The sequence below is a fragment of the Bicyclus anynana genome, chromosome 2 (genome assembly GCF_947172395.1).
Source record: "Bicyclus anynana chromosome 2, ilBicAnyn1.1, whole genome shotgun sequence".
Taxonomy (NCBI): domain Eukaryota; kingdom Metazoa; phylum Arthropoda; class Insecta; order Lepidoptera; family Nymphalidae; genus Bicyclus; species Bicyclus anynana.
This window is the reverse complement of record NC_069084.1, coordinates 17,399,777-17,411,566: the sequence shown is the minus strand read 5'-3', so window position 1 is coordinate 17,411,566 and position 11,790 is coordinate 17,399,777. Positions and strand designations below refer to the sequence as shown.

Sequence of the window (11,790 nt, the reverse complement as noted above, 5' to 3'; positions counted from 1 at the left end):
CTAATATCTAATCTGTGCTACAGATAAAAGCCTATTTATGTCAAATGTCAATACTCAATCGTCAATTTGTCATAACAATTTTCTAACCTTTAAATATGCTAAAAAGTCGAAATTTCAAGAACTTATGTCTGAATTATCGAAAATTTTCCGCAAAATGGACTTGCATAACGTGTTCAAGAGCAAAAAGTTCAGCAGAGCCGAAGACGAAAACATACTCTCATACAATTCTGTTTCCCAAAACCAATTTTCCGGCGAGATCGAATAATGCAATTAAAGAAGATATTCAAAAGGTTTGAGTTTGCTGATTCTGTTAAGTTATTAACGTTTGTATTAATTTAACGTGTACAACATATTGTTACGTCCAACATATAAAATGGGAACTGACCAACAAAACAAACCAGCCTGGTCGACTTATACATAAATCTTTTCTCAAGTAGTTACAGAACTGTACATAGTATAAATAAATATATAGTGTAACTCTATATAACGTCAGTTAAGGGTAAAGGAACTATACATTATATGGTGATATAGAGAGTTATCGTTAAATGGAAAAATGTATGAGTAAAACTTGTTTATTAATACCCATTGATTTTCTTTTACTAGTCATGTTTATAGTATGAAAGTTTGTGAGCAACAAAGAATAAAAATATTAAGTTCATTATTTATTCATAGTCAATAACAGTGAACACATGCTTATAATAAATCTGTAGAGGTCAATTCTGTACATGAAATATAGTTCCAAATAATTATCAGGGGGTGATTAGTGTTCAATACTGATGCCAAAAATGCAATTGGTAGAATTTTTGTCTTAGGGTAGTAGTAGAGGTAGGGTAGGAGTAGGTAACAGGTAGAGTAGGGGTAGAGTTGAATTACTACTCATCCCCTGTATGGTAGGGTAGCTGTAGAGTGGGAGTAGGGTAGTAGGAGGGTTTCACGGAATTTATTACCGCTAAGAAAATGAAGTGTCAAAAGAATCTACACAGCTGTGCGGTGTTCACTGATTTTGGCAACTCTAATGGTACTTTTTATTACTTTATTGTTGAAGTTATTGCGAGTGGGTGTAATGGTATATATAACACAATTGTATGAAAGGCAAGCTAAACTAATCAAAGCCATGTGATGTCTACTCTTTTCCAAGTATGACATTAAATCGAGTGACTTTACATGAATGATAGTGATTTTACACTGTACTTAAACACACATCATAGATAAACAATGAATAGAAAAATTTTAAAGTAGAATATCTTGTGATGAAATTACATTTATGAGAAAACTAATAAACAATATGTTTTCTCTCAATTTGCTTAGAAAATAAAGCAAATATTCAGGTGTATCAAACAACGAAGGAAAACATCATGAAGAAACCTGTATACCAGAGAATTTTCTTGATTCTCTGCGTGTGTGAAGTCTGCCAATCCGCATTGGGTCAGCATGGTGAACTATTGACCTAACCTAAGAAGTGAGCTGAATATGGGTTGATAACGAATTACACAAAGAATCACATGTTTCTATTAAATGCAGTCTGCATGTTATTTAATTATGATAGATATTTAGAATGGCAATATATTTTACTCTAGATTAACATATACATATATAGACTACTTTTCTTCCTAGAAAAATACATGGATCCCGCGGGATTTGTAAAAGATTGAATTCCAGGCGGGCAAAGTTGTGGGCTTCCACTAGTACATCATAGCTTGATAAATTTTCAGAAAGCACAGTTTTCTCAACTATACAGTTGGCAAAGAGAGCATCTGACAGGTTCAGAGTTTGTGTTGCATGATGGACCACCATACGCCAATGGAGACTTGCACATGGGGCATGCTGTCAATAAGGTAATCTTTACTAATATTATAAAGAAGAGTTTGTGTGTTTGTTTTTTGAACACCCTAATCTCAGGAACTGCTGGTCCGATTTGAAAAATTCTTTCAGTGTTAGATAGCCCATTTATCGAGGAAAACTATAGGCCTATATTATATATTATTATTCCTACGGAAACGGGAACCACGCGGGTGAATCTGCGCGGCGTTAGCTAGTAATTATATAAATAAATTAATGAGAGTAAAAATATAAACTTTGTAGCTGACATCTAACTATAAACTACCTCCCTGTTAAATTATATTTGTTCAAGCAGTTTTTTGTAATGAGTGACCTTTCCCCTTTATATATTTAGATTTATACAATTTAGATACAATTATGTAACCCACAGATAATAAAAGACATAAACAATAGGAGTCAACTCGTCCAAGGTAACAAGGTGCATTACATTCCCGGTTGGGACTGCCATGGCTCGCCCATAGAATTGAAAGCTCTGAAAACCAAGAAGGACAAAAATGAACCAACTGACCCTGTACAATTGAGAAAAATCGCTCGAACATATGCTTTGGAGACTGTTCAGAAGCAAAAGGAGGCATTTATAAGTTGGGGTGTGTATAATTTAGTATTAGAAAATTAAACTTTATAAAATACTAGCATACGCCGTGCGGTTTCTCACGTGTGGTTCTTGTTCCTGTAGGAATATGGGCATAAAATATAGCCTATAGCACTCTGGGATAGTATAGCTTTCCAACAGTGAAATAATTTTTTAAATTGGTTCAGTAGTTTCAGAGCCTTCAATGCAAACAATCAATCAATCAAATCTTTTTTTCTATGAAATATTAATATTTAAAGTTATTTTAATTTTTAAATAAATTTGTGTTCCCCTCCAATAAGTTGGAAAAACTGGGTTATGAATGGGTACAACAAATAGTCTATCCCATTTTATCGTTGGTGTGGTTCCACCTCATATTATTTTGTATAAAGGGGTTGGACTACACCCTATTACTCTGAAGCTTTTGAAGCTGGTTGTCAATAAAGAGGAAGGCTCTATGGTTGCTAAATTTGGGACAACAACTTCTGCAGATTTTCTTAGACAGTACATAATTTTTTTTAAATATTTTTAGGTGTAATGGCTGATTGGGACAAGCAATGTTATTTGACGCTCAACAAAAAGTATGTCCAAGCGCAATTGAGACAGTTCTACAAGATGTACAAGTCTGGGTTGATATACAGAGCCATGAAACCTGTTTACTGGTCTCCGTCCACTAGGTAAGTTTTAAATATATTTATTTATTATAAATTAATTATTTTTCTTTCATATTTCTGATTACAGTATCCATATTGAATCTTTTTTTTGTTATATATCTGGAATGCTTCCATCCATATTTGTTATAAATGTGGATGGAAGCGGGCTAACTCATTAGGAAAAGGATGAAAATCCACACCCCATTCGGTTTCTACACAATATTGTACCGGAATGATAGATTTTGCTTGGTGGTATTTTTTGCCGGTAGGGTGGTAACTAGCCACGGCCGAAACCTCCCACCAGCCAGCCTTTGTTCTGTATTTAGTAGAGTAATACTAGCTACTCACAGAGACATTTTGTTTTCTCAAATTGGTTGTAAAGCCTGTATTCTGTGTGAATGCAGGGACCATGGTGTGGCAGAGAAAAACTCTTTGGTAATAATCATTAGGACATAATGTTTTAGGACAGCATTGGCTGAAGCTGAACTGGAATATGACCCGGTATACAAAAGCAAAGAGGTGTATGTGAAGATGGATATGGTGCAAATACCTGAACCAGCACAACATTTAAGGTATTCAATAAAATAATAATGGTATATTTAGGTGTTTGTCTAATTTCTTAACATTATAAACTACCTGGGTACGCTTAGCACATATTTTTTTTTTTCAACAAGTTGTGCATAATGATAGGGCCATCGCTAGATGGCGCTATATCTACTACTTTGATTTGCATATTGCGCAACTGAGATTTTTGTTTTCCGTAGATCATGAAATAGGCCAATTAATATTTTATTCGTAAATAATAAAAAAAATTATAATAAATCTTTCGCCTTTTACTGAAGAGTTCCGTGGAGGGGAACATTCAAATGAGTATAATTTATAGGCTTACTTATAGTAAGGCTCTATCAGCTATCTAAGTATTTAGTCAAATCAAGTAGTCACTTGGGGATTCGGATATCCCCGCAACTAACTTTTCGAAGTATACACTCCCGACTTTCGAAGTGTATACTTCGAAAGTCGGGAGTCTGAGCTAATTGCCATTAAATGAACAAAATTTTTGCAGTAAGGCTAATTAATTAATAATTATAATTATTAGAGATATATTTTTAAGCCTTTATAAGTATAAGTATTTAGTATACTCATTTATATTATTTATGTTAGAATTTAAAAGGTTCTTAAAATACAATAATAAATTTTAAATCTCACAGTAAAACAATATCAGCAGTTATATGGACAACTACTCCGTGGACCTTAGTAGCAAACAAGGCGATCGCTTACAGTAACCAAATGAAGTATGCGGTTGTGACTCTTAGTATCAGGGCAGAGGAGTTATTTTTGATTGCTAAAGATCAAATCCTGGAATTGGAGAAAGTTTTGAATGCTGAAATTGCTGTGTTGGTTGAGTTTGAAGGTAAGTGAAAGCAAATGTGTTTTTATATACATACATTTTTAGTTCATGTGTTTATCCGTTTTGCTGTGAAAGCAAACAAACAGACTTTTTCACAGACAGACACTTTTATACATTTATAATATTAGTATGAATTAGGTTTATTATTGTAAACTAGCTAATTCAATTACCTCCTATTATTAAAAATAACCTCCTCTATCTTCCAGTAAAATCGGTCCAACAGACAGACAAAAATTTAAAAAAAAATGTTTATTTGTGTTTTAGTATTGTGTAAATATTAAGTTAAAAGAGAAGAAAAGACATAACAAACAAACACTTCAATTTAATTTATATGTATTGTTATAATGTTTCCAGGACATCATCTCCAAGGGTGTACATACACGAACAATCTGTCTACTGACGTACTGCCTTTTTTGGAAGCTGATCATGTGACAGCGGGCAAAGGGACTGGGCTGGTCCATACGGCGCCGGCGCATGGACCAGAGGACTTCCTTGTTGCTCTCAAGAACAATATGATTGTGGTATGATTTTTACTTCCTTGTTGCTCTTAAGAACAATATAACTGTGGTAAGATTTTGACTTCCTTGTTGCTTTCAAGAACAATATGACTGTGGTAATATTTTGACTTCCTTGTTGCTTTCAAGAACAATATGAATGTGGTAAGATTTTGACTTACTTGTTGCTCTCAAGAACAATATGATTGTGGCAAGATTTTTACTTCATTGTGGCTCTCAAGAACAATATGACTGTGGTAAGATTTTGACTTCCTTGTTGCTCTCAAGAATAATATGACTGTGGTAAGATTTTTACTTCCTTGTGGCTCTCAAGAATAATATGACTGTGGTATGAGTGTATCTTTTGCGAGTTCATGTTCTTTAATTTACTGATGTCATTAGGTATCACATGCGACCCATATTTCCGACATTGGTTGACAATTTATGATTTTGTCTTCATGAAATATGTCGTAGGTTACATGTAGACCTACAGATTCTTTGCGACTGGGATTCCGCAAATAAGAAGCGAAGATATGCATGGAGCCAATTAACTTAATAAACTTTCATCATTGTGGTGCAATTTCTGATTTACTGTGAAGTTGGTCATTTAAAACCATTATTCAAAGTGTTTTAAATTATCATTTAAAATGTTTTAAATTCATTAATAACGTTTCGGTTTTGCCATCTGAATTGGTATTAGAATTTCATCATATTAAATGTTTTCGTCCACTTTTTTTATGAATGCGAATGACTACAATCATACCATATAGAAAGCTATTCAAAAGTCTAACATGGAGCGCACGTTCCCACATAATGCCTTTTCACTTTTGCCTTAAAGATGTACATTTCAGTAAATAGATGGCACCCACTTAGATACCGCTTAGCTTAGAAATTGAATGAAGTAAGTGAAATGCTTAGATTTTAGAAATTGGTTGCCTGGATGTTAACTATGAAAGATGCCATTGTTCAAGGTGTTTTGCTGTTTTGTAGTATAAAGAAGACATTCAATACAAAACTATCTTACAAATATAATTAGATATTTCTCCATAGGAATGCAATGTAGATGAACTTGGACGGTACATAAATCTTGGCCCAAAACTGGATAGTCTTCAAGTCCTAAAAGAAGGGCAGGATGCTGTGATTAAAATGCTGGAACATTCCATCATACAAACAGGAACGTACATACATTCCTACCCTTTGGACTGGAGAACTAAGAAGCCGGTTATCCTTAGAGCGAGTCACCAGTGGTTTATTGATACATCTGCTTTGAAAGAGAAGGCATTGGTAAGTTGTATTTAATACAGCTGTATTAAGGTAAAATGGAAACGGAGAATTCCTGAGTCGGATGTATATGACAAAGAGACGATACATATTTAACTTTTCTTGTGTTTTTTAAAGACTTTTATTACATAAAAAAAAATTATAAATTGGGAGCGTTTAATAACAATTACGCTTTTGATGCTATAACTTTTTCCTAACTGCGCTTTATATCTTATACAATCGCTTTTTTTTCTTCTTAACTCTATTAATTTTACCACATTAAGGGTTTTAATTTTATTACTACACTGTGTGTACACTGAAAAATAACAACGGCGATTGAAATACTCACATAGTTCACCAACACACTTCCGAATACGCCCAAGTCGATTCAAAGTTGACGCTCTGTTATTAGGTCTAAGCTATATCTCGTCTTTTCCAAACAAATTGAACTTATAATTCTTGATAATGCCTGTCTAAAGGTCCTTTTGTAGGCATACAAAATTTGTCGGAGTAGGATTACAAATCCCGGTCTCCTCGGAGTCCCGGTCTCCTTGCATACAAACGAATCCATGGAATGCTAAGATATTCGTCTCCCTCTATAGAAAAAAGCTATTAATAAACATTGTTCTAGGCAGTATTGGATAAAGTGTCTATCCTCCCACCGTCGACGGCGGCTCAGTCACGTCAAGGCTTCAGAGCGCTGTTGGAAAAACGACCCTACTGGTGTATATCTAGACAACGATCATGGGGAGTGCCTATACCGGTTTTGTACAGGGGTACTGAAGTTATTTTGAATGAGTAAGTAGATATTTTTATATAAATTGTGCTGTTAGGATGTCTGGATCTAATATTGGAAGTTATCTTTCTGATGTTCGATCGGATTCAGGTATACCTACTTGTGTAATATTTCTGGATAATGCAATATTATGGTACCATAATTCTGGTCTGATAAACAGGGGAACTTGATTGAGTAATAATTTTATTTTTAGGGATATCCTAGAGAGGTTATGTTCATTAGTGGATAAACACGAGACTGATGTTTGGTGGACTTGTGATGTCAAAGACTTGATTCCAAACGACGTTGCTGATAAATATAACCTGAATATTGAAGAAATTACTAAAGGCAAGGTAAGTCTGATTATTATAAGATTATACAAGATATGTATAATGATATGTTATTTCGAAATACCATTTTGCCTCTAAATTTTTTCTCTGGGCTTACTAGCCTGTCTATTGCACATGTTCCTCCTTTTCCACTATATATTTCAAATATATCTATAGGTATATTTTGTAGATAAATTGGAAATGAATTGTTTGGGACGCTTCTGGAAAAATAATTGATTCAATACGAATATACCAATTTTTAACACCGACTCTAGATATAAGATATCTGTGGCAAATAAAAATCTAATGTACGAGTAATTACTTCCTTTTGGAACATGACTAAAACGTATCAAACTAAAGTTTATGCACATCCAATACAGTGATAGAACATATAAGAAAAATATGCTGAAACAGAAATAAACCGCAATTTTAGTATATTTGCGCAATAGAAGTTCAATCTATACATATTTCAGGATATAATGGATATCTGGCTAGACTCCGGCCTGTCCTGGCAGACGTTAGACGGGAAGAAAGCTGCACTTTACTCCGAGGGAGTCGATCAGTTGACGGGATGGTTTCAGGCGTCCTTACTGACCTCGCTAGCTTTGAAGGATGACGCTCCATATGAGTATGTAATTATTTGTAATTCATTATTAATTCAGTGAATTTATTGTCATAAATACAATTTTGTCCCCTTTAAAGATTAGTAACTTCGAATAATGTCAAATTTTAATCATGCCATGCTTTTAAGTGGATGCTAAATTTCATTGAAAAAACTTATTTGTTTGTTTATCTAGGTGTTTTCTTTTTGGTTGTTGGAAAAATCTGATGAATATCTTCAACTATTTGATAGAACTCTTAACAGCCAACAGTAAATTGTTTAAAGTTTGATCTTTAGCAAATTTTAATTATATTACGCCCTTGTGGACCCAAGAATGTGACACAAAAGGAGACATGTTTTGCCGACTCCACTTAAATTGGGAAAATTGGTTATGTCCAAAAATATAATTTATTGATATTTCAGATCAATATTCGTGCATGGCTTCGTAGTGGATGAGAAGAAACGTAAGATGTCTAAGTCTATTGGCAACGTTGTTGACCCCAAGGCCATTATACACGGAGACAAGAAACAACCCGGGTACGGAGTGGACACACTTAGGTAACAAATTGTATCCTCACATATATTAAATGGATGTGCCCACTGAATTCGCCTACTTCCTGCATATTTTCCCCATATATCATTATATTTTTTTCTACATTAACGTCATAACTAAACATTACAGTGATTTTCCACAAAAAAGGAACAAAACGGAAAGCAGTAAAATCTCAGTTTAATCATCGATATAAAATGAGGCGATATCGCAATCGAGGGCTAACTTGTAGAAAGTAAGGATGTGATAGTCATCTAAAACGTTATGAATGTTTTACCCTTTATGATGTCTTAATGGTCTTCCCTCTAAACGGGTAGGGATTTGGGCCTCGAGGCTTTGCCTCCGTACTAAGTACGTCACGGGGGGATCTTGCTCCCCCTGTAAGCTTTTCCAACCTCTTTCGGGGTTGAGGCCTATGGGCCTTTGGGCCTTTTGGAAAGTCAGATCTGGTGGCCCCGCGCGGACTGCGATTATTCGCTATCTTTCATCGGGGCGGTGTTGAACCCTTTATTAAATCGTGGCACACTTTTTTAGGTACGTTTTACATAGATGGCAGCGAACATCTAAATTTACTATTTGAATTTGAACCCTATTTCGTGGTAAATAACATACATACTGTGTAAAAGATTTCTTTTGTTACAAGTGAACTAAAACATTACTAATGTGTTGTAGATGGTGGGTTGCGAGTCACGCCACTCAACATTCCCAAATAGTGATCAGCCAGAAACTGCTAGAAGATTGCCAGAACGAAGTCATCAGGCTACGCAACATCATAAAATACCTCCTCGGCGTTATAAATGACTTGGAAAAACCCGTCTTTACCCAAAAACCGAATTTGAATTACTTCGACCAATATATGGTACAAGAAATCCATCAATTTGAAAACCAAATAGTGGATTGTTTCAATAATTTTAGATATAACCAAGTTGCGCAAAGTGTATTATATTTTATTAGTAATAAAGTTTCCGGACTTTACTGTCATTGTATAAAGGATCGATTATATTGTTCGGAAAAGAATTCAAACGAAAGATTGTCAGCCCAGCTTGTAATACACACGGCTTTGATCTCTATTTGTAAGGCCTTAGGTCCTATTTTGCCTCACTTGGTGGAAGAAGCGTGGCTTTATCATCCTTTACATGAAAATCCCTTTTATTTCACAAAAGATATACCAGTTTTAAAGACTAATAATTTCGAAACTTCAATAATGGATGCGATATTGGATATCAAAAAAGACGTGTGCAGGTTAGCAAAGAACGAAAACTTGAAAAAATTACAACTGAATTTGAGGGTAGATTCGAATTTGTATGAAAAATTAAAAGGTTTGAATGTTCATGATGGACTGAATGACAGTGTTTTGTGTGAAATTTTAGAACTGTCATCTGTCAATTTGGAGGTCAATAACGGCGGGGAACGAGAAATTATATTGACACAGAGTAAAAACCGCCAATGTTTGAGATGTAGGAAATATAATTCCACAGACGATAGTGACAGGTGCTTGAGGTGCGCAAAAGTCTTATCGTTACTAATGTAAAACGAAAATATTTTAAGTTCGATGTATACTTGACCAGAAATATAAAAAGCCTAGTTTGAGGATTTAGAGGGGTTTTTATTTATTTTAATAACTAGCGGACGCCCGCGACTTCGTCCGCGTGGAATTCAGTATTCACAAATCCCGCGGGAACCGTGGATTTTTCCGGGATGAAAAGTAGCCTATGTGTTAATTCAGAGTAAAATCTATTTACATTCCAAATTTCAGCCAAAACGCTTCAGTAGCCGCAGCGTAAAAGAGGAACAAACATACTTACACACTTTCACACTTACACACAAACTTTCGCCTTTATAATATTAGTAGGAAGTATTTTAGACGCCTGTATGGAATAACGGAAAAAAATAGTTCCTTTTTTATCTTTCTGGTCAGGTTGCCCTTACTAGGGCAAGTGATAGAATGTAATATTTATTTGTAAAGATATTCATCGTAGGTATAGGTAGTTGAATAATTTGAGTTTAATTTAATTATATTTACAATAAAGTTATATAAATTACAATTTTGTATTTTCTGTATTTAAAACCTTACTCGTAAATACCTACCTGAAAAAACAATACAAAATATATAATTCGATAAGTCTATTTATTATTTTGACAATGGAGGTGACTAAAGTCAGCAAAGCGAAATCCACTTCAGACTTGACCCAAAAATTACTAGTAATATAACTCGGTCTTAAATAGGTATTCTAAAACACGTCAATAAAGTAATACATGAAGCCTCAATAGCTCAAAGGGGACATACTCACCACCGAGGGGTGGTGGTTCAATCCTCGTCCGCTACCCACTCATGATAAATATCTTCTGATTGAAGAAGGGAATGTTATGTAATATTGGTTAAAGATATGGTAAATGTTCTTTAAAATATATAAATATAACTTAACCTCTCCATGCTGAAACTTCACAAATACTAAACAATTTGATAAATAAACTCGCTTGGTATTTCGTACCTAATAACAGAGAAATGTCGCTATTCATACACGATATGAACGAATGCCACAACAATACAAAACTGATGGCTCGCTCGCTGCAACACGCTCGGAATTTAATCATAGCTTATTATTGCAATAGAGAATACTTTTGAGGGACTCGTGTGCTGTGTATTGTTGGTATACGGAAATATTTTCAAGAATCTTTCACGTGTCTTTCGTTTAAGTATTTATTTTTGTGTAAAGCCTGTTTGGTCATAACTTAACATTTTATAAAAGCTGAACGTTTTGGGTGGTTGGAACGTTAGGGTTTAAGATACGCACCACGACATAGCTCGAGACGAGCTAACTACGACTAATGTTTACCAATAGCAGTAGGTAGATACCTAGTCGTAAATGCTGTCTGTTTAGTTGCGTTGGGCGGAATAAGGTGTGATTCCGCTATTTTGTACTCGTCGATGTAATATTGGCCTACAAGTTTTATTAAAATTTGAACTTTTTTAAAACAAAATGGAGGAGGTTCGATCGGTATTTTTTTTTTATGTATGTACTCCGATTACTCGAAGACACCTGGACCGATTTCAAAAATTCTTTTTTTGTTCGAAACGGTATACTCCCCATTTGGTCCCTTTGCCATCATGTCAAGATCTGATGATGGAATCCTGGAGAAATTGAGGAGAACTTTCAAAAATTATATGGGGTGCCTAGTGTGTTCGTAAACTTTACCTACTAGTACTTTAAAGCACTACAATTTCATGAAGGTTTAAAATCGATCTGATGATGGAGCCATAATACAGACGAGGGAACTCCTCAGCGATTTACAGCAGTTACCTTGTGCT

General features: G+C 34.7%; 1 protein-coding gene across 2 annotated transcripts; it reads left to right on the top strand.

The window, feature by feature from the left end:
• The first annotated feature begins 48 nt into the window (after nucleotides 1–48).
• LOC112056493 (isoleucine--tRNA ligase, mitochondrial) lies at nucleotides 49–10,525 on the top strand. 2 transcript variants are annotated; one of them, XM_052887328.1, is made up of 13 exons: nucleotides 49–290; nucleotides 1,713–1,835; nucleotides 2,210–2,426; nucleotides 2,943–3,087; nucleotides 3,528–3,635; nucleotides 4,272–4,474; nucleotides 4,826–4,992; nucleotides 6,016–6,249; nucleotides 6,857–7,023; nucleotides 7,215–7,353; nucleotides 7,803–7,957; nucleotides 8,354–8,488; nucleotides 9,153–10,525. In XM_052887328.1, the coding sequence occupies exons 1-13, from the start codon at nucleotides 96–98 to the stop codon at nucleotides 10,009–10,011; spliced, it is 2,847 nt and encodes a 948-aa protein (XP_052743288.1). In that variant the 5' UTR covers nucleotides 49–95; the 3' UTR covers nucleotides 10,012–10,525. The 2 variants fall into 2 exon arrangements, with proteins under 2 accessions (XP_052743288.1, XP_052743291.1); XM_052887331.1 differs by lacking the exons at nucleotides 49–290; nucleotides 2,210–2,426.
• Nucleotides 10,526–11,790: the final 1,265 nt, after the last annotated feature.